Raw genomic sequence first — 23,633 nt, forward strand, 5'->3', positions numbered from 1 at the left:
GCCTTGTATTGTGAGCAGCCCAAGGCACATTCATAGCATCTTGATATGCCACAATTGTCATGTTGTCATGTTGATGTTATGATCTTGGCAATGGTAAAGTGCTCACTTACAAGGATTTTAACAAATTTGTAACCAAAATTTGGATGAAAAACACAGAAAAAGTCCTAGATCATTTATTTCAACATTGTTCAAGATTCAAATCTTCAAATTCCTTTCTAAGGATTAACATCTGACACTGAAAATGTGTCCTTCAACATGAAGACTTTTGTGTCACATAAGCACACATCGAGCAGGCTGAAGTGTCCTTGAAATGAACTGAATCTCTCTCAGATGAAGAGAAGCAGTTTTGGAACGGACACTGCTCCCTGACTTTAGAGAGAGGCGTATAAAACATACTGTTTCTCTGAGTGGATCAATTAAGTTTTATATTTTCTTAATAAGAAAGAAGACAGAGGCCCTGATTCCTACCAAGAACACAATAATCACTTCTAATCTAAAGGGTTTTATTTGACTTTACACAACAGTCGGTCATGTGAAAGGTAAACTACATTCGATGCTACAACAGACATTTTAATTTAATTTGCATGAACCATCATGTAAACAAATTCTACAGAACTCACCCGGAGAAACTCGGCCTGCAGCAGACTCTTCAGCACCTGGTTGCAGCGTTTCCTCTGTGCCTTCTCCTCCAGGACGCTCTCCAGGAAGACCCGGATCTCTCGGATCTGAGTGTTTGCTGGGAGCAAATTGATGGCCTGAAAACAAAAAACATGTTGGCTTGTTAAACCGGGCATTAGCACGTTTTTTTTTTATTTTTATATTACAACTCTGTCTTTATGAAGGGGGACTTTGAGGATTGAATGGACAAAAATCAGAAGATAATTAAACTAATTTAAAAGTATAATTGAGATGGTAGAGGTGGTAATCTTCATCTTGTGGTGAAACGCAGTTGCTGAAATTAATTTAGAAGGAGCTGTAACAAAGACTGAGTTATTTTTTTTAATAATATGAAATTAATGTTGAAATGACTATTCAATGATGACTTCCCCGACAGCATTGTCTCTTCACATAAGAAATTAAAAAAACTCACCTGTGTGCATGCTGTGTAAATGCTCAGAGAAACTAAAAACAATCAAGGCCACTACTTGTTTTCCTCTTGTTCAATGTAATTTAATGAGACAGCAGAGAGTGAGAGTTTCCTGCTGAAGATCAACAGAGCTGGCATTTAGTTTCTTGATTGTTTGTTTAATTAGCTAGCTGATACTTCCACAAAGAAAGTTAAAGGATTGTAACTGTGTGTCTGTATGAGGTACTTATCTATAATCAGACCTACAGTAGGTGGCGGACAACTCTACCCTGTAGAAGCAGGCAGGAAAACTGGCACAGAAGCTAAGCTACGTACTGCTGTGGATCAGTACGATATATTTAAAATATTTTCACAGCTTTAACTTTATGTCAGACAGCCCTTTCCAGTGGGGGATCTGAAGTTTTTTCTCTTCAGAGCCAACACACTCCTTTGACCAAAACAGGAGTTGGTGGTCTATCACTGACTCAATTGAGAATGGTTTATCTGCACTCTCTAAGGCTACACGACACATTCCACGATAACTTCCAGCATTAGTGTATTCATTTTACTGCAAACCATGATCTTCTCCTCAACATATCTATATAAAATATACAAATACCATATACAAAAACCTAACCAAACTGTATCATGTAGTGGAGTCCTGTACTGATGCACCGGCAGATAGACGTACTGGCTTTGATCAGTCAGTTAGTTTGAGTTATTCTTTATATTATTATTATTATTATTATTATTATTATTAATAATAAATAATATAAAGATGGTGTTAATTATTATTATACTTTGCTAAATCCGAACTAAACCTTTAAAACTCCAAAGTCACACAATCGAACAAACAAACTAACCGATCGAGGCATTGTTAGACCAGCAACTCCAGTTTCCTGCAAGCTAAAATTGCTGTTTTTGTCAATAGATTCTGGTGGCTTTGAAGAGAGCATAGACAACGGCTTCATTTGGAAATGGCCGTCTTTCAGCAAAGTAAAGTGGCCCAATTATTCTAAATATAGCGTATACTTAAACTGCTATTGATAATCCTAGGGGGTCAAAATAAGTTAAGCTGCTGCCCTTGTCCACAGCAGTACATTGTTTAGCGTCTATGTAGGTATTCCTGACTATTTCACTGAGTTCAGGATGCAGGTTTGTTACTGGAAAGCTGCTCAACTTTAATGAAAATTCCTTTTCCTTGACATCTTTTGTGCTCAAGTGCTGTTGAACGAGGAGCCTGACCCTGTAGCTCATTTGGAGCTTCTAATAAGCTCAACAACCGACCTGGGAGGTCCCACAGGCTGCCAACTACATGTTAATAAACTGTTTTGAAAAGAATTTGTGCTTTTAGTTAATCGCCAGAAAATTAATCTGCAACAATTCTGATAATCAATGAATAATTTATCAAACATTAGCATCAAACATTTGCTGTTTCCAGGTTCTCACATTTAGAATTTCCATGATGAAGGAACGTTTAACAGACTGAATGAGAAGATATTGAGAGACACCTTGAGAATGAAGATAATCTTTTAGTTGCAGCTCTACACAAGACATTGGTGAAAAGAAATTACAGATAAAAAAACTGCTTCATGTTGGAAGTGTTCTGGAAGTTTTGTACAGTCTTGTCTTGTCGCCTTTATGCTCTCCTGGCGAGGCAGAGTCTGGGAGCGAGGCCAGGGGAAATAAAAGCATGGTGCCGTTAAAGTCAATGAGGGCGCTCAGGGAGGCAGCGTGGCACAGAAAGACAAGATGGAGAACTTCCAGGCTGCTGGGTCTAAATCTAAACACCCATATAAACCTGCAGTGTTTCCCTTGAGAGACTCTTAAATTTGACATGTCTGTGGTTGAGCACGGATCAGCGATGTATTTCACAAACAATCACGTCCACTTTAAATCACAGATAAAACACAGTCTGTTATGGTGCATTTTACAATGATGCTATAACTCATAGAACTGATGAAATTGTTCAATATGAGTATTAAAATATTTACAGTGACAGTGTGTCGCTGTGCTTTTGTAGCTTTGTGATGAGATTTAGGAAGGTGATTGACTGTTTTTATCCTCGACCTGGATTGTGCGGTAAGATTTTTTGCAGCTGGATATTACAGAAAAAAAGAAGAAAAAAAAGTATTCCTGGGTACAAGATACTTTCCTACTTTTGTTTCATTGTAGCCTTGGCTTTGAAAATGTACAATGCTTGTTTTTTTCTCTCACTGGCTTGTATACCATGTTGATGTAATAACATGCATTCTTGGGGATAAAAACCGAATAGCTTTACAAGGCGTTCCTTAAGGGATATCTTTTTTTACTAGACAGCATTTGGTGGATTGTGACATAAAAGTTTGACAAACAAAATAGGTCACAAGCTTTTTATTCAATTAACTCTTTGCTAGTTCAGTTCTTGGTTCAGGTAGTTGAGGCAGGTATATGAAAGGAAACTCATCAAAGATATTCACATTGCAGCGGAGACGCCTCTCGAGGGAGATCCGCACCTCGGTGGAAATCTTTTTTTGGTTTGCTGGATCTTTTCTATCACAAAGGCAGCAGTCTGATTACCCCCCGACTGTGCAATCCCCTCTCGTCTCGCTCTAAAAACAAACTAAATCAAATCTTTAGAAGAGTTGTGTTCAGTTCAGTCGCTGCTTTAATTCCCCACCAAATGCCAAATGACTAATTTTGTGTGAGCGCGTGTCATCTTTAATCATGTTATTCCATCTCGATTTAATCCAGCCCAAACAAGCCGACTCTTATCAGCTCCCCTTTCACGTCTTGTCTGAATTGGCAATGATTACTAAATCCAGCGATGGCAAAGAGTCAACTTGTAATAATGTAGCCCTGGGTTGAATTAGAAACTAATTTTTGCTTTCTGATTTAATGTGCAGCTTGAAGTACCAGATGGAGTTTGCTGAGTAGGAAAGTTGAATTCAAGTGCAACAATTTTGTGCACGCATCAGAATATTTTGGCAGCATCACAAAAGTTTAAGCACTTTTCAGTGACAACTTACTTGACGTTGACACAGTCTTTAATGCTGTAAACATATGTTATACTCCGAAGAGATAAAAACAGAATTATTATTGAGTATTTTTTAGACTGGGGTTTGCTGTTAAACCCCCTGTTGAGGAATGGAAGGGCTGCTCTGTCACTGTTTACCTTGGTGGTGTTCAGTTTGCTGTGGTGCAGCTCCAGGACGTGCAGGGCCGCCTGCAGGTTGGCCTGAGGCTCCGACAGCTCCATCTTAATGGGCCCCAGGCAGTGAACATCAGGAGGTGACAGGTACATCCGCAGCAGAGACAGATAAACCTGAAGGGAACACATACAGCTGTTAGAATTTAACTTATCTGAATCGGAATCATTTTTTCTCTCCACTAAACCGATGAAGCGACAGAAACACACACACACACACACGACTGCAAATTATCATGTTAGACAATAATGATCAGAAAATAACAGCTATAAGGTTTTTTACAAAATAAAAACAAAATTTACATATTGATGTACATATATCACAAAGGACAATTTTTATGTTTTTACTGGCTATAAAAAAGCAAAATAGTTTTTTTTCCTCCCAAATTAAATACATTCATTAAATTGAAAATAAAATAAATGTGCATATACTTAATAAAAGACATAAAATAAATCCAAATCTTTGAATAGTGTGATAACTCAGATCAGGTAGACTAGGAATGCTGACTTCAAACCTTTATGCAACATTAAATCTAATGCGCAGGAATGAAAGTGGTAACTTGTATATTGCCTATGTATATTGTCATTTCTATGCAATAAAGCGAAAAAAGGTATTTCCTAAAATGATAAACGATTCCTTTAAAAACTGCCTATAATAACTGGTTTAATATTAAAATTGGAATTTACACAGGGCGTCAACTATTCAGTGTCTAAACAGGGATCTTATTTCTTTTTGACCTTTACAGAAACAACAGTGATTCATTGATTCCGCCTCCAATCCGATGCTTGTTCATTCTTTTTTTTTTCAATGTTTTTATAATGCTCTCGTTTGATAACAGAGTCAAACAACAGTTTAAATACAAAGCAGACAATGTCAGCTGTCATTTCTGAGGAATAAGGCTTGTTTGTATGGCTGGCAATGTGCCTGACATATGAAGCTTGAGTCATAAATAATCCATGATATTTGTGTTTTTGTTTTTGCAAACACAAAAGCACTTAACAGGAGGCAGCAGAGCATACAAAATGAAAAAATGGCCAAAAAAACAACAAAATCCAAGAGAACAGGGAAACATTTTTTGGGGGGTTGAAATGAACTAAATCAGGAACAAATCAATAAAAGCTACTTACATCCTTATTCCCTTCAACTAGACTGTTGTAGTGGCTGTGACAGTATCTGCAGAGCACACACAGAAAATCATGACCACAAAACATCAAAGCTCTGTTCATTTCCATGATGTTTGACCAACATGCTCACAGTAGCAGCAGAACAAGATAATCAGGACAGCACAGTTTAGTCACATGATGATGGCCATTAAAATGTATTTTGCTGCCTTGCAGAACAAGCAATTAAATATCATTTCTGGGCAAAAGAACAATTTACACTTTTATAGTCAGAAATTATCTCCTCATCATTAGTCAAATTAACTGCTGTAGTTTGGGAACATTTGGCTGGTGGATGGTGTGAATTTCCCTCCCAGTTATTCTGCAGGATTCTGTGTTGTTTGCAGTAGTACTCACTCTTCAGCCATGCGAGTGTCTTTCAGGATGTGCACATAGATGAAGAGCGCCTGCTCGTGTTTACCCATCCGACCCAGCAGCAGAGCTCGTTCCTCCAGCAGGCCTTGGAGATGGAAAACAAGGTCAAAAGGTGCAAGTCTCACTCTTCAGCTTAAACGTATATAACTTGACTAAAACTTTCCTCTATAACTGAGAACATATGTACATGAGGTAATGGGAAGTATATGAAATACTTTGTTTTTCTGAGGTGGATGTTATATAACGTTGCATAAAGACCCCTGAGGCAAATTTGTGATTTGTGATATTGAGCTATATAAATAAAAATGAAAAACAGCCCTGCTCTCAGCTTTGTGACAGCGAATTTTCCAGCTGATCAAAGAGGGTTTTTAAATAGTTTATTGAGCTTAAGAAGTAGGAGAATTTTCTCAACCCTTAAAGGAACACTTCATCCTTGTGTTTATCACAATTCTTTTTTGTTTGTTTGCTTTGACATGAAAGGTAGGAAAATTTTTAACCTGAAATGTAACAAAGCTGTCATTAAGTGTAATATTTTCTTGTAAAATGTATTAGATTACAAGTAAAAAAGTACATCACCTAAGTAAATGTTCTAAGTTACATCCCACCACTGATTTGAACTGACTTGATATTAAAATCTGTGGTTCACTTTGACTATCAACAGATCAGTGTATCAAAAACAACACATTTCCATCCATACATGAGGTGTAAATGCTTAAGACATTGTTTTTTTCATTTTTCATAAAAGAAGATCCAGGTTTGTATTTGTTAAGCAAACAGAACAGATGTCTTATTTAAACCACATTTCTTACCATCAAAGGGAAAGTCACTGATGAGCCTAGATGGTTCGTAGCTTGTAGAAATATCGAGGAAAGACAGCAGCTTGTTCCTGAACTCTCCCAGATCACCTTCCTCCTTCCCCGCAGCAACAGCTGGAACTCCTACAACAGATTAGATTAATCGATTGGTCAATTAATCGATTGGTGAATCAACAGAAGGTGCCACAATTTTGATAATCAATTATTTTTCTCGTCTTCTGTGATAATATGTTTAATTTCTTCTAAATAATAATAATAACTAAATAATCAATTTGATGGGCCTTCTTTTCAATGTCATGATATTTTAAGACCGAATGATTAGTTAAGGTATTGAAATCATGATAATCCTAATTATTTAGGTTATATCCCTCATAGCATCAGAAATCGTCAACATAAAAACAGGATAAGTTCTTAAATATATATAAACTAAAATGGGCACTCTCTAGGTAGGTCCTCTCTCTCTGAAATGACCCGTGATTGGCCGAAGTCTCTGTTCACAGACTAGATTTTCTAAAGCCAGAAAATAGCGCCTAAAGAAGCTGCAGAAGTCTAGTTTTCTCTCAGACCACTTGCATTGAAATATGCTGAAAGGTTATTATGTTATGTTATTATGGAATGGTTATTATGGATTTTTTTTTTTTACCTGCTTTGTTGGTATTGTGCAAGCCAATGGTTTCACACTATTACACTGATTGACGGTCAGTGGTGGTAACACGCCAACAAAGGCAGTGAAAAAGACTTGGATGTGTCTAAAAGTCAGCTTTGTACGAAGGAACGGAATGCACTCAACATGTTTGTTGGACCTATTAAATATACAAAATGTGTTTTGTTGAGAAACACTGGATATAAACATAACTTTTTTTGTTTTTCTGTTAACAGGAAACTCAATGGGGCACATTGAAGTGAACCTTAAAATAGTACTGATACACCAACTATGAATAATGTATATAAAAACTGAATAATCAGAGAGAAACAATATCTTAATATCACAGTCAGTGCTGTGCAATGTGCTTCATAACGCGACGTGAAGCAGTAACCTGCCCACAGACAGATTTATTTATATAATTAGTTGCTTTTATTAGCTTTTTCCCTCAGACGGAGTGCACATTAATGAGCACCCCTGCAAATGTAGCCGTGTTGGCTGACAGGTTCATTTCAATACACAGTCCCTGGATGATCATTAAAAAGGCACAAACAGAGAGAGACGAATGGACTCCATAATAAGTCCTGACAACTGCTTTATCTCCAAAGCAATGAGGGACAACTATCTGGAGGAGTAAGCAAAGGCAAACTGAACCCATATGCAGTGATGTAATCGCATCGAAATCCTACGATAAATTAGCATTGCTTTCTTTTGGCATTAAGAAAATATTAAAGCCCAAGGTTCATGTTACCCTGCAGCTCAAATACAACAATTTCACACTTCTATAAAAAGTTTTCCTTTTCTTTCTAGCTTTGCTTCAGGTAGAAGTGACTGAATGTTAAGTGTCTGTCAGCACCTCTAATTACACATCTGTGTCAGGATGAAGAGAAAAAAATAAGCCCTTCATTTCCTGTTTAAACATCTTTACTTGACTTTTCCTAAATTAACTCTTGCTCGTACCTTCTGGCAGTGAGTTGAGATACTGTTTCATGAGGCCTTGAACCCTCTCCAGGTAGAGCTGAATCAGCACATTGTGAAACTCCGGGCCCTTATCGTCCCACACATAAATTATGTGCTCCAAATACGGGATGGCGAGCTCCTTAAAGCCCTCCTTCAGGAAGTTCAGCACCTTGTCCCTGGGCAAAGTCTCCACCTCTGTCAGGTCCTCCGTGAAGATCTGGACAAGAAGAGAGATTTTTAAACCTACAGAAGAGCTTTCTTCATGTTAAAGCCAGTTAACCGGAGGAGAAATCTGGTCTGGGACCTTGGTGGAAACAGACAAGCCAGAGCAGCTGACAGTGCTGCCAATCATCAATAAACATCCTAGCCCCTGAGGCTAACGTTAGACAGTATACTACTGTTGACAGATATTAAAATGGACTAAAATCTTGATGGACAACAGGTGTTCACTGTCGCTTCCTTCCTTTTTTTCTCTAACTGTAAATAATTACTACTGCATGTTGTTAAAATACAACTGTTTGAATCTGTTTCTGCATGTTTTTGTTTAAATCTGTTTCTGCATGTGAGAAACATCACGTGAGGTGGTGCTTTGCACCCACTGGTAGAATTTTCTTAACAATATCTTGTAATGTGTAAGGCACCATCATTTTTTTAAATCTTGTGTGGGCATGTTTGAGATTGGAGAGAAGAACATTTCAAAAGATTTTTAAACTTCTGTAGTTTGAGCTGGGCTTTGACTACATATAAACTATAGTTAGAATACAAAGAAATATTTGGAGTCAATATTATATCTATGCATTATGTGAATTAAAAAAGATATCGAAGAATGAGCAAAGCAAGAAAATTCAAATATGTAAAGAAAAAAAACCTTAGTTCAACATTTTGTGTAATCTCCTACCTTCAAGCCATCCTCAGGACAGATCTTCAACACCCAGGGAGAAAACTCGAATATTATTCCCAAATTCTCCACTCCTGTATGAGAAAGTAATTACAACAGATAAGTAAGTTTAACTTCACCAAGGACGCAAGGATGAATATATAACGCAGACTATCAAGCGCATAATCAGGAATCATCCTCAGAAAAATTCCTTTCAAGGTGACATATGCAGCACATAACCATCAATAAACGATTACAACAATAACTTTGAGTTATGACATATATTATATTAAAAATTTAAGTCATTTTTTCCACAAATCTTATTATTATTATTAACGATAACCTAACCAATCATGAAAACAATCTGCAGATTAATTAACAATTAAAATATGTTATTAATCTAGTGTGTAGTGGTGTAGGAGCATACACAAATAGTACTTGTTCAAAATAGATTTTAAGTAATATTCTAAAGTATAACAAGCAAGAAAATGTTGCTGTCTTGACCTGAATAAGTTTAAGACCAAGTGTCGCCCACATGTTAAAAATGTATTTGTTAAAGATGTGCCAAAACATTTTACTCTGAAGGTTTGTTTGTACTGTTATTCAGAAACCGTCACTCCAGTTATAATGGGCTTTTTTTGTTTATAGTTGGCAGAGAGGAGAAAAACTGTACTGTATAATGCATCGCTACCATTAACAAACTGAACCACTGCCATGGAAGCTGAAAGCCTCCACAGAGCTTTTGATTTTAGTTTTTGCCACTGGGTTTTATTTCACAGGCAGTTTACTAGATTGTTGTTGTGTTTTAACACATTGAAAAGCTGATGGGAAGAATCAAAAACAAAAATCACTCCCAGCATGTTCTTTCTACAGCGTAGAGAAAAAACCTTCGCCTTGAAGAAATCTCATCCTCTTTGTGACCAAATGTAATGCTTTTAGGGGAAGTAGTTTAAAGGGAATTTTTCCCCCCATCCAGAACCTTTTTTTTTTTACCATGTTTTTATATCTAGATGACTAATGGTGACAACAAATGCTTGAAATTGGTCGAGTATTGAGTGAGAGTGCAGCAGCTGTGAAAAAGCAAAAATGTAATCATGTAATCTTTGACGGTGCCTCAAAAAGTGCTTGTGTGTCTGAAACATAATGGAAGGACCCTGCAGAGAAATAAAACTTTTTTCTCTACCTTTACCTTGATGTGGTCTTGCTTAAAGAGAAGTCTTGTTCTGAAACCTTGTGTTGCCTCTTCCATATTGTTGAAATCAGCTAAATATTCAGCCATGAAAATCTTTTCAATAACACGAAGAGGGTGTTTCATAATTTGCCGTTTGACTGATTAACACAATCAGAGTATAGAGTTGAAAGAGTTTAACTTCAATCTAAGCCTCAATTGGTCAAAAGACTCAACCCAAGGCCTCATGGTCACACTAAGCTAAGCTTTCTGTACTTCAACACAACAAAGTCTTCCTGGCATTTCTTTCTACAACCCTCTAACTCACATTTCCACCATTGTCTGTAGGTAACAAGCCACTTCTCAAGATTTCTGAACAAGACTTGAGCTAGACTTGACAGGATCAAGTGTAAGGTAAACACAAAGCGTTTAATATCTCTGTGAGGTCTTTTCCTTAAGTTTTCGGACACTTGTAATAACAATCCGAGCCTGTAAGTGGCAAAAAAAACCTTTAAGTGGAGATTACATTGCTGTTTATTTCACCACTAAACTAGAACAAAACATGGGTAATCAGAATATAACTGGTATTAAAATGGCTTCTAATCATCCATCCATTCTACAGGTGACATTATAATTACCAAATCATCACACCACACTCAAATTTTAACAAAAACCCACACACTCAGCACCTTCAACTGCCAAGTATCTGCTAAGTACAGGACTTTATTTTGGCATCACTGGTGCATAGATACAAATGAGTTACAAAGTAAATACTGACACATATGGTACAAAATCCCTCTCATTTTGTCAGTGCCAGACATTTGAAAGACTGCAGGCCATGACATGCGACAGACTATAGTATATTTCATCCAACATCCACAATCAATCAGGGTGAAAGTTTTCTCAGAGCCTTTCCCAAAATCACCCCGACAAGTTCAGCATATCAAGCAGAGATGACAGCTCTGACACTCCAAGTTAAAACAGACGCAAGTTGGCTGTTGGTGCTTACCCAGTCTTTGGAGGTACTGGACTGTTCGCTCATGGCCCTTCAGTGGAGAGTTGGCCTTGGTGGACTGATCCAGCAGCACCTGCAGAGCTGCAAGAGGGCAAACAGGGTGAGGGAAAATGAAGGGAGGCGTGTGAGAGAGGGCAAATGTGAGATTAGTCTGAGTGATGGAAAGTAGAAGGATGTCATCCACTCTGTGCTGCACACTGCATTACATAACTCATCCAAACAACAGAAACTGAATGAAGCACATGCAACAGTGTTTTGTTGGTGGACGGGAACAGCTGGTTTGAATTGGAAGAGATAAAGAGGGGCAGACCCGATCAGCATGACATCAGATACACAGCTGAACGATTAAAACCAGCCACGCTCAAAGTGAGAGCAGCCCAAAATATACCGCCAGAAAACCAAATAACATTAGGACAGCTCTGATCTACGAGGATGACGAGTCGACCGCACACAGGAAACCTCCTCTGAGATAAACTATGTAGCCTAACAAAGCTGATCCACCCTCCACCCAGAATACAGCTCAGTTACGAGCACATGACTAGTACCTATTGAATTTAAACATAATAGAACAATTAAGTGTACAATGGCTCTTGTATTTGAGTTGGAAGGTAATGAGGGGGCTGCTGACAAAGGCTGACATGGTTCTGGCATCAAGTTTAAATACTAAAAATCCAAACTCAACATCCAATTTGAAAGTGAAATTTGGAACAGATGTTTTTTTTTGTTTTATTGTTGTGTGTTCAGTTGTCATGCCTAGGCCTGCAACAGATAAACCACATTTTGAGGAATAAAACTGAACTGTGATGTGAGTCATTACCCAGTTGATTGACGAATCCTGTTGTATGCTGCTTGATGATAAAGTTCCTATTTTTAAAAAAGTGTATTTTTCCTCTTACCTGTAGTGCTATTTATCAGTCTAGATCAGGGATGGGCAACATTTAGTTTCTAGAGAACCATACTGAATTACATAAAGTAAGTGAAGGACCACAGGCTGAACAATTCAATTGTAACATGAATGCATGAAAAACAATCATCAGGTTTGCAGCACAGGTAGGTGACCAGCAGGAAGGCCCTTACCTTTCTGGTGCAGACCCTTCTTCTCATAGAGAATAATGAGCTCGCTGTACTTATGGGCCTTCTTCAGGACATACTCGCTCTCTTCAATGTGGCAGTGGTTGTTTTCCAGACGAAGAAGAGGGGACACCAGGGCCACGTTGGTCTGAATGTGGGGGAGGAAGGGGATAGGAGGGGATTATGAAACACCGCACTTTTCCAAATTTTAATCCATTCACCTCTCTAAAGTTCAGGTTGTGTTTTGCCCAAAGACTTCAGGGGCAGGTGACTTCACTGACTAGTTCATCCTCTCTGCGTCACAATGTGTTTATCATTTAAATAATCCAGTGCAGGTGTTGGCACTCCAAAGCACACAATGTTTTAGAGGATCTCCAGTCACTCCGAGGTTATCCCTCCATTGTGAGCTGCCCTTAGAGTTCCTCTAATTAAATGGTGCTTATTACACCTCCAAAGGGAAGCACCTGGTGGCCTTTTTTTCCTGGAAGCCACATGTATTGGCTCATCTTAACATGGAGGAGCAGCAGAAATACTACTTAGTGCCTCACACAAAGCCAAACCGTGCTGTTGAGAAACTTACTTTGGATGCTCTGTGATCTCACTCCAACACTTGGAGTTACTCTCTTAACATAGATGAGGTTTGACACAGAGATTGCCTGGTAAATTGAAAGTTTTGCTTTGTTGACCAGAGGCATCTACTCCCCAGAAAAAAAAACACCAGACCCACATCACTGCAGCTACTACGCCTTGATGATCATCAAAACCAAACTTCTTCTAACTGTGACTCAGTTTTTCTTACTTCAAAGTAAATGAGCAGCCTAACACAGAACCCGTTTGGCTTCATGTGAGGCAAAGTTAACTGTCTGGTGTTGCTGCCAATTTCGCTGAGTGTTTGGAATTACTTCCTTGTGATCATACCGTTTTGCTCTAAGTGGACGGTGCCAAAATCAGAAAAGCCGATGTATCTTTTATGATGAAATATACACATTTGGATTGGGTTCACTGACAACTGCAGGTTGGTTGTTGATCAAAAAGTATGACATAAGTGGCATTAAAGAAAAGCGAAAGATAAGATCAAAATAAGTCTGTTTGAAAATGTTTCAAATAAATGTGTTTCATTCAAAATGTAAAAATCCACTCTATGAAAAAAGTGACACCTGACAAAATGGCAGCATAAAATGAAAACAACAGAGGATAAGAGATCAATACACTGTACAGAGTGAATTCTGTATATTCTGCAAGACATTCAATTTAAGGTTGCAACTACAATTTCCATTATTCATTAATTAATTAATTAGTCTTCAAGTGTCTTATTTTTCCACCACTCAGACTATTCAGTTCACTGTCAAAGAAGAGTGAAGAAACCAGAATATATTCACATTTGAGCAGCTGGAATTTTAGATTATTTTCTTAAAAATAAAAAAATAAATAATCAAAATATCTGGCAATTAATTGAGTAATCTTTAGAGCTCCTATTGAATTATTCATATCAAGTAAGAATAATTCTTTAAACATGGCAGTTTGGCCTGAAACCAATTTTTAAGAAAGAAAAAAGAGGGCAGTGTGGCCTTACATGCAGGTAACATTTCAGCAGGGTGGTATCAATGATCTGCAGGAGTTTTTTGCGGCTTTTAATCGTAGGTGTTCCCTCCATGAGCGGAGACGTTGTAGAAGGATCAGAATCATTCAGCTGTTTCACAAGATGGCTGCGTTTCTGTGGGGGGACAAAAATGAATAAAGACTAATAAAGTGAATTATCAATATTATAACATCTTTGATTAACAACAACTATCTTGATCCTTACTATTGACATACTTTTTATGGGTTTTTGTTAATTCTCTTTCAAGTAAAGCCTCATTTAAAGCTTAAATCCATTCAAAAGTAGAGGCTAATAAAATGAAAGACTTCAAGGATTTATACATCACACATCATACACACACCTGGGTCAGATAATCGATGAGAGCGAGATGAGCCTTCTCCAGCTCTGCCCCAGACAGAGTAGGCAGAGGGTTGGGATAGTGCAGCTGTTTGCGGTAGTCTGATGGGAGCAGGTCTGGGTACAGCCCGATCACATGAGTAGGATCTGCAGAACACACAAGGATAAATTTGTTGCATTTTATTCCATGTATGACACATGGATGTGTTTAGTAGCCTTGGATTTAAAAGGGAAAAGTGATTTGAAGACAGAGTTTGTAATACAAAACAAAACACATTCCATAAAAATAAAAACACAAAATCGAGAGCTTATTTGAAAATGGAAATGTCTGTCAGTTAAATGATGACACATCACAACATGTGAATAAAATATTTCCACCAATACACAACAATAAGCAACAGATGTCTAATGAGGTCAAGAAAATAAATAGTTATAGTAATAAGAATTCTTTGGAGTGGATGTATTTTATTGTTTATGATAGTTCAGTTAAGCAGCTGACAGGAGCATGAAGCAAAGAACACAAGATAAAATTTGTTGCTATGAGATGTAGCTTGATTTAGCATGCTAATTGAGGAGCTTTAATTTATATAATTACATTCATTCATTCATTCATTGGCAAGCATGTCTTTTATAAATTAATATGCCACTTTAATCCGTGAGCCCACATTGCCAGCGCAAAATTTCAAAGTATATTTTCTCCATTAGTTATAAGCCACTATACCTGACTAGCTAATGTATCTCATCACATGGTACATTTCACACTTTATGTATATGACATTATCGTGGATTTATTTGGCAAATTATAGATTGATGATTAGATTGATTGATGTCACTCAAGATCTGGTATAAAATGTTTGTATCTTTCTGCATATGACTTGGTAAACACAGCTTGAGCATATAATCCATCTATTTCTATTTTGTTCCTGTTATTTCACATTATTTACCATGGAAAGTTTCCAACTTCAATATTCCAGGAGACAATCCTAGTTAAAACAAATAAATATTGCAACACATACAGTTAGATTCAAGTCTTGCAAATTTGGCCTGAACAGACAGGAATCAGGTGTGCAGTGGGAGGAAGGCGAGAGATGTACCTGTGCCCAGTTTGGCAAACACCTGCATGGAGTCATCAAATCTCTTCTGGCAAAACAGATTGAAGGCGTAGAGATTCTGGATGTGATGTATCTGCTGCTTTTTATCACCATCTGAATCATCCTTCATCTTCTGACAGAAAAAAAATAATAGAAAAGCAAAAATTCCATCACACCACAGCAAAATATCTCCAGTTATTTATCAGAATGGTAGCTTTCCAAGAATGTGAAAACCACATGAATGGCCTGTTGTATTGTTAAAGATGCCCCTGAAAAAAGCTAGATAGCTAGATAAGCTGACAATAAAGTACAAAGCCACGGGCAGATTTCAGCATACTGCTTCTAATCAAGATAAGTGTTTTTAGTGTTCCATCCTCTGACCTAAAGCACCAATTTAATCTTTAGGAAAACATATGGTTGAAGTGAGTAGTTCTGCTGCTCACCGCCAGCTGAAGAGCCAGCTCGAACTGCTTGTCCTGAAGAAGCTGCCGGATCTGGCTGGCAATCGACACAGGCACCAGGCGCCAAACAAAGTGGTTGCTGGCAACATACACGATATTTTGCCTGTGAAAAATAAGAGGAGGAAACAAGGAACAAAGGTTGGAACAAAACTGTTTTTATTTGCAAGGAGGAACTGACATTATCAGTATCACTATCATGAGAAATAGAAATCAGGAAAATGGACTACAGCTGCAAATCATGCATGATGTTAAGGATGCTATGCATAGGAACCAGAGTGGTAGCCTAGGGCTGGGCGATATGATGATATATATGATTATGTATATATTTTTGTATATCAAATGACAGAGCCTTATTAGCCTGGAAACTAGGCAAATCATGTTTTATGTGATCTGGCAAAAACGTCTAGTTTTGGGTTTGAAAGAATGACTTACACAACTCACGAAACTCAGATCAAACTGTCGAACTAAACAGCACTGATCAGTTAAGACAGACACATTTAAGTGACTGTTCAGCTTAGTTGGTCTGTTCAGAGGTTCCTAACTAGGGGTGTCAAACTGAAAGGCCATGAAAGGGCCATGTGGTTTTTGTTGGAACCAGCCAGGAGCACACCTGATGAAACAAATCAACTGAGTGAAGACAGTCCAGTGGATTGAATGAGTGGAGTCAGGGGTGCTGCTCCTTGGATGGAACAAAAACCCTTTCATGGATCAGTCTGACACCTCTGTTCCAGACTAATACCCATTTGCGAATCAGTCTGGTGATGCCAGGTTACAGCACTATGGTAGCCATAAAAAAAGCCACTATTCATTATTGAATCTGTAACTTTACGCTGGGAGTCCTGCAGTAGCCACTGCAGGCTCTCTCTTTTTTTCCTTTTTTACCTCTAATATACTGCAGTACTGCACTGTATTGCTGCCACCAAGGAAAAAAGCTAATTTTCTTGTTAGAAATGTCAAATATTTCTTAATGTAACAAGATCCTTTATGAAAAGATACTTTTCATGTTATTAAGACATTTGTTCTTGTTTAAATTAGTGTTTACAAGAAACATTTTCTTATTATAACAGCGTGTCATCTTATCTTGATATATCAAAAAAGTATAATCAAAACAAGAAATGTTTGTCATTATAATGATAAGTTATGAAAGATCTAGTTAGTAACACACAACTCATCATTTTCTATTTATTTGAGTGGTGCAACACTGCAGCCAGCATGAAGTAAAAGGTCGGACTATGGAAAAGTTAACAGTTAACAGTTAAATCTATTATTTGTGCTATAGTTGGTTCAGAATTAGGTATCTTTACTCCAATCTGCACAAGTGCACAAGTCCCTTTGCAAGGATAAGGTGTTAGAAAATCCTACAGGACTGGCTCACCCTGCTGAGGTGATGAAGCGAGGTCTCTGCAGCTCCACACTCTGCACCAGCAGCCTTGGCTCAAACGTCCGGATCTCCACGTACCGGGGGAGAACAGCTATGATGTATGGAGGCTGATGCTCTGTGAACATGTGAAATAGAGGGAGGAGTGTGAAACTGTGTCAACCAAAATTGAACTGCCACAGGTGGGTTTGTGACATAAAAATATGGCATTTCTTCTGCAAGTCATAAAATATCTGTGGATTTTCATATTAAAGTTGTTAAGATAACACATCGGTGTGACACAATTAATGATATTACTGAATTCCAACAAAACTTAAACAAAGGATTTGCCAGGTAACTAAAGTTCTTGAAACACTTTTGCCTCATTAATCAACACAATATTTTAGTTCTCTTTTTTCTTGACTGTTGACAGAGAAGAGACAGACAGGAAACATGGGGAGAAAGTGGAGCTTTCAACATCACGGCATGAATGCTTCAGCTGGAAATTAAGCAGGGATGTTAAGGTTTTGTGGCATGTGGTTTCACCGTTCGACTACCGGGGTGCTATGACATATTTAGCTCTTAAATGTTACTTTAATTTAACTAATATACTGTGTATTTTCTCCGTTAATTAGTAAGTCTATAACATGTCAGATAATACGTAAAAAGGCCCAGTATAATTTCCGAGGAGCCAATGTAACATCTTCAAATCGTTTTGTCTGACCAACAGTATTTCATAAAACCGAGAGAAGCAACAAATCCACACTTTCTGGAGAACGGGGGACCAGTGAATGGATGGCATACTTGCTTGAAAAATAGTAACAAATGATTACTTTTCTGTTGACTTAGTAATCAGCTGGTTGTTTTGAGCTCTAATGATGTTTAGGAGTTCTGATGTCCACCCAACCTAAAATCTGTGCCTTGAGAGCAGGTGCCTTGGTTGTGATTATGGAGTGAAATCCTCAAGGCTAATGGGGCAGGAAATCCAGCAGGAGACAACCATCTAGACAGGCCTGAGGTTAGACTCTGGATATGGGACGGACAACGCCCAAAGGGCAGAGCCCAGGCGCTCTGCTTCAGCCCTGAACAGACGTGCATGGTCAGTTAGATGCATTTCAAACTGCCCAGCACTCATCCTCTGCTGATACATGCCAAAGCCACAGTGTAGACCATATCAAAACAAGGAAATTGCAAACTGTATGAAACCACTGCTTGGAGGCTTCATTTCCCCTTCATATGGTTTCTTTCTGCATTCCAATGAGCGCAGAAAGAGGAGCCTGAAAAAATGTGAGAGCTCATCTGCATCACTTCTGTCACAAAGCTCATTAGTATCCCAGACCTGTGGTGTCTTAGTCACGGGGTAAGAAAAAAATCTAAAATTGTGTTTCCTCCTCTGACATGTGGAAAACAGCGGCACGACTCAGACAGAGTGGAAAGAAAGACTTTGTACGAGGGAAGGAAAGCTTGAGGAAGAGAGAGCAGCTGGATGACAACAACTGACGAAGGAAGTATTGAGGCCAAATGCTTCATCAGGTGTTTAAGCAGGTTTGTTCACATAGCAGGAAGAAAATTATAAACGATTCTGTCACAGGCAAGATCAACATCATCAAGTCAGTGAAAACAATAGCAGCATACTAAACACAGTGTTCATATAATTCAACAACTCATGATTAACAGAAAGGAACTGAAGCTTTTATCATATGACTGAAAGTTCAACACAGAGAAGGAAGATTAATCTCAGGCTCCACTCCCACGCATGCTGAAAGAGTTGATATATGTGGATATTTTAGACACAATGTTTCTGATTTGTGTATGAAACGAAAAACTGCATGTCACCTAGAAGAGAGTAATTTCATGCAATTTTCTGAAACTAACTCATAATTGTGGTCTCAACAGCAGGTATTCTTCCCTCCTGATGTGCCAAAATGCAGAAAACCTGTTCCTCCCCTGTGGTTTTTCATTGTTTAGTCCTCTGAGCTTTTTTCTCTTGCCAGTGCAGAAAGGTATTATCATCTCGGGCTATATCTTATGTCATTTTTGTATATCCAAAGCCTCTATTAAGGTTTTTAAATGAAGCTTTGAATGAATGTCTTCATATTTTATGACCATATCACAAACACAAAAAAACAATGAACGACATCCTTTCTTTTGAATTTCTTCCACAAGTTGGACACAATACTAAAGAGCCACCAGTGGAATCTTATCCTACAAATTGTATTACACTAATAATATTAGTTTAGCCTGATCTTTATCTGCAACTGTGAAATGTTGATTTAGATTTCGAATATCATGATTATGAATTTTATGAATGTCAAACTATTCGGTCCAGGCCTGTTATCATAGCCATATTCAATATTACTTAGTTCATTGTATCTCAAAAGTAAGCATCCAACAAATATATATAATAAAGAGTTAATTTTGTCTTTCCTTGAGTGAAAATCGACCGACGGGGTGACACATTTAGGCAAAAAGCACCTCCTGTGTTATCAGGAAGACTAACCCACATTGAGAGCTGATGGAGGATTTTTGGCTCTTGTTACTCTGCGCGCGTGTGTCCTTTTGACTTTGCTGTCAGTTCCTGTCAATATCGAGTACAAGTTAACTCCAGCAAAGACATCAAGAATCCTAAAAGAAATAAAAAAGCATTTTGGACTGAGTATGAAGTAGCTTGTTTTCCATATAAGCAGAAAAAAACAGCAAAAGCAACTATGGGGTTAATGCCTACAAGAAATTGGACACATAAAACAGAACAAAATGTAGAATCACAGAAATATTGAAAATGCCTTCAGAGTTGTTGTGCCTCCATCTTACCCATTGCTATAGGGATGTCAGTCCAGTTCAGGGCACACTTCTGGGTGCAAACGCCCTCTTCATTTAGCACTACAGTTAGGTCATCCTGGCCAACAGCCACCTTCCCATCAGCCAGCGGCGCAACCAGAGGCTCCAACTGTTTTCCAGTGGGGAAGAGCTCCTTGATGGAGCCACGACCATCCATCTGATTGACAGGAAAGATAGTAGGAATGAGTCACAAGAACCTATAAATAACATCTTACAAACTACTATAATTATAAAGTTAGATTAGACAAAGAGTAAAACAACATTAGCTGATTAGACTAGCAACAACACTATCAAACATTAGTTGATAATAAGAACAACAGGAGAAAGGAATACTAAGGAAGAAACCCAAAATAAACTCACAAATTATAAAACAACAAAACGGACAGGAACTAATTATATAACAGCCTACTTTTAAACCTTTAAGAAGTGGTATAAAAAGATTATTTAAAAAAAAGTGATACTCCTTCCAAAGGCTGTCTATGAAACACTCCCTGTGGACTTTGTTTGTTGTTTGCCAATTCACAGAGAATAAAAGGCTCAAGCCAGTTTATGCAAGCATCATGACAGAATAAAAAACAATCCACAAGGTCGTACATGAACTGCATTAGACTTTTTGGTGAATTCACAAAGAATGGATTGCAGCCTCTGGGAGCACAATGAATTGCACATCACTTGTGACCACTATCTGCTCTATCTGAATGTCCAATTGACAAAAGACAAATAATATCACAGTTGAAACACGCTCAAAACATTTTTCAGCTGAATGAAATGTGCCTTTTTTTGCATTTGCATTAAAAGAGTACACACACAGTAGGCAACAAGTAGGTAACAATGACAAAGAGAAGAAAAAATATATTTTCAGATCATGAGCTAAAGGTCATGACCAATGAGATGCCAAGCATTCCTCAAAGCTTCAGGGAAAAAATGTAAACGTGACAGAGAGAATATAAATTTAGGATTTAATATCCCAGCCTATCAGTGTTGGTGGTGTCTTCAAACACACACATTCAGACTGTGAAAGAAAAGCTTGATCTTTGTGAATTGACCTGATTTTGCAAATAGGCTTATTTGTATAGAAATATGCCAATTTTGTGACAAATATATGCATACTACTTTAATACATGCAAAAAGGGTGCACAGAGACAATATTTGCTTAGCATTGCAGTAAGGGGTCAATTTCACTCTTTGTAGGTATTCTGAGAATTACAAGGTTTCTTTTTATCTTATTTTGTAAGTTCAGAAACCAAAAGTCAAGCAATAGTGTGGATTAGGGGATTAGTGAATTACGCTCTATTGGTTTAAGTATTTTTTCATGGATGTTTTGATTAAACCACTCTCACCGGTAAAGAACAAACTACAAAACCTTTTACAGCCTTCTCGCAAGTCTAGGATGACTTTTTCATATTCAAAGGATTATGGGTGGTGTACTCTTAAGTTGTAGGTAGCTACAGATACGTAAGGTCGAGTGTAAAAGGCTTAGTGTTATCCTTTCCTGTAGCACATACCCGAATGAGGTAATAGTCTCGCTTGAAACCAACACATATGGAGTTTTCACACCAAGCCATGGACTTTGGAATATCTGGTGCACCTAAGTCCGCCTGACAGACAAAAAGAAAACATTAAGATGATTAAATGTGTGAAAGGATTGGAAAAAAAAAAACTTAAACCTGGATCAGACTCCAGTGAGTCACATTTCAAATATATTTTATTTCACCTGCAGCTCGTAGAACTCTCTATCCTTCCAGTAATACAGCTGGAGCTTCTTTTTCACCGCAACACACATTCTCAACCTTTCCTCTCCTGAGCTGGTTTGCTGAAAATAAGACAAAATATACAATCTGTGACTTGAAATCAGGGAAAACATGAGTATGAGACAGAAATGTGGCAACAAAAGAAAAGACAAATCATTGCCATGACTTATTTGGCTGTGTCATGAGATTGTATGTGAATTATACCAGTTCTATGTAGGTTTTTAGCCAATTTTCTGCAAATGGTATGTATGTTACATTTGGTGTTGAACATTTAAAAAAATATTTTTGTAGGTATCTAAATGTGTCTTCCTGTCTGCAGTGCAGAGGAAAAGCAATGAAGTTCATATAAACTGCAAATCTGCATATTGCACTACTTTTATGTCTCCAGTTCATTATCTGCTTTTGTTAACTAAAGTGTGAAAATTCAAGTAAGTATTACTATTAAAAAAAACATTAAAATGATGGATTACCTATCTTAATCCTTTAAAGGGATATTTCAGACTTTCTGAAGTGGGGTTGTATGAGGTTTTTTATAATGGGTCTATTTCCTACAGTAGATGGCGGTCAGCACACACCCAGTTTCAATAACAGAACGGATTGAGGCGCCTGTAAATAATTATTAACTGTAAACTAAACCATGTATTTGTCTGGTGGCTTTGAAAACAGCATTGCAGCTTCAGCCCCAGTCTGAAAGGGCTGTCTGACAGCAAGGTAAAATGATGAAAATATTCTAAATATAGTGTACATTTAAACTGATATTGATTTTTTTTTAGGAGGCTTAAATATATAGTTCCTGCTCCCGTCCACAGCAGTACATTTGCTCCTGTGTCGGTTCTCCTTCCTGTTTCTTTAAGCTGGGGCTGTGCCAACCGCCATCTGCTGTAGGAAATACACTGACTATGGAAAAGTACCTCATACAATCAAAATATCTGAACTATCCCTTTAAACAGTCCACTAACTTGTAGCTGTGTGGTTTTAGTGCTGCATATACTGCAAAAGAGAAAACTGTTTCCACAATTAAGATTTAGAATGGTAAGCAATACAAATGCATGGATATGATAGCAGTACTGTACAGTAACAATACTGCAGGCACGGTGCCTGAATGCTGCAACTACAAGGGGACAGTAACTGACCTGCAGGTCACAGGCGAAGAGTGTGGCTCCTTTGGCTTTGGACACCACAGTGATCTGCTGGAAGGTCAGAAGGTCATGGACATGGATGTTGTTCTCTGCAGGAGGAAACAGATTGATAAATATCAGTTAAGAGCATAAAGATGATGAACGCACTTCTTTGACACCTAAACTGCAGTTCCATAGCTGAAAAGGTTTACTAATAAACAGGTGAAGACTAAACAGTGTGATTCTTTTAATTAAAAAATATATCATATTAGGGGGAGACTTACCTAGAAGACTGACAAGGATTTTGTACTGTGAGACAACATAGAGCTGTAGAAAGAGTAAGAAGCCCAAATTAAAAGAGGTTGGAACCAAATGAATAAAACATCAAGCAGCAAGTATGTCAACATTAATGGTATTCCACACCCGCGCCCAGATGACAGAGCTAAATTGTTTAACCCAATTTTTTCTGTGGATTTTGCCAAAATCTGATAGAATGTAAAGTCCTAACATTTCCATTTAAATGTTGATCTAAGCCATCTCAATAAAATAAATCATCTTTGGTGTTCAAAGTTGGCATGATGACGGGTCTTCAGGTCTCTGGGATTAAAAGATTCATTCCAACAGAGGGAGTTGGCCATAGCAATTAAGAGCTGAATTTAGAGTGAACTAAGGGTTATGTTTCATATCATACAGTCAAGTTATTAATAACAACAGAACAATACTGTATATAGTGAAATCTGGAA

General features: G+C 37.8%; 1 protein-coding gene across 2 annotated transcripts in view; it reads right to left on the reverse strand.

The window, feature by feature from the left end:
• Positions 1-23,633, reverse strand: part of vps39 (VPS39 subunit of HOPS complex) — a 28,913-nt gene that overhangs the window by 3,286 nt on the left and 1,994 nt on the right. The window contains exons 4-22 of one of the 2 annotated variants that reach the window (XM_059353345.1): positions 23,175-23,217; positions 22,906-23,000; positions 21,736-21,834; positions 21,527-21,619; positions 19,995-20,178; positions 17,202-17,322; positions 15,809-15,929; positions 15,369-15,495; positions 14,279-14,421; positions 13,912-14,052; positions 12,345-12,486; positions 11,262-11,348; positions 9,106-9,179; positions 8,208-8,424; positions 6,599-6,727; positions 5,772-5,874; positions 5,382-5,427; positions 4,221-4,370; positions 621-755 (exon numbers count right to left, since the gene is read on the reverse strand). In XM_059353345.1, coding sequence (XP_059209328.1) covers positions 621-755; positions 4,221-4,370; positions 5,382-5,427; positions 5,772-5,874; positions 6,599-6,727; positions 8,208-8,424; positions 9,106-9,179; positions 11,262-11,348; positions 12,345-12,486; positions 13,912-14,052; positions 14,279-14,421; positions 15,369-15,495; positions 15,809-15,929; positions 17,202-17,322; positions 19,995-20,178; positions 21,527-21,619; positions 21,736-21,834; positions 22,906-23,000; positions 23,175-23,217 — 2,250 coding nt within the window. Of the gene's footprint in view, positions 1-620; positions 756-4,220; positions 4,371-5,381; positions 5,428-5,771; positions 5,875-6,598; positions 6,728-8,207; positions 8,425-9,105; positions 9,180-11,261; positions 11,349-12,344; positions 12,487-13,911; positions 14,053-14,278; positions 14,422-15,368; positions 15,499-15,808; positions 15,930-17,201; positions 17,323-19,994; positions 20,179-21,526; positions 21,620-21,735; positions 21,835-22,905; positions 23,001-23,174; positions 23,218-23,633 lie in introns of both variants that reach the window. The other variant, XM_059353344.1, reaches the window with a different exon arrangement.

Source organism: Centropristis striata, chromosome 16 (assembly GCF_030273125.1).
Source record: "Centropristis striata isolate RG_2023a ecotype Rhode Island chromosome 16, C.striata_1.0, whole genome shotgun sequence".
In the NCBI taxonomy this organism is placed as follows: Eukaryota; Metazoa; Chordata; class Actinopteri; order Perciformes; family Serranidae; genus Centropristis; species Centropristis striata.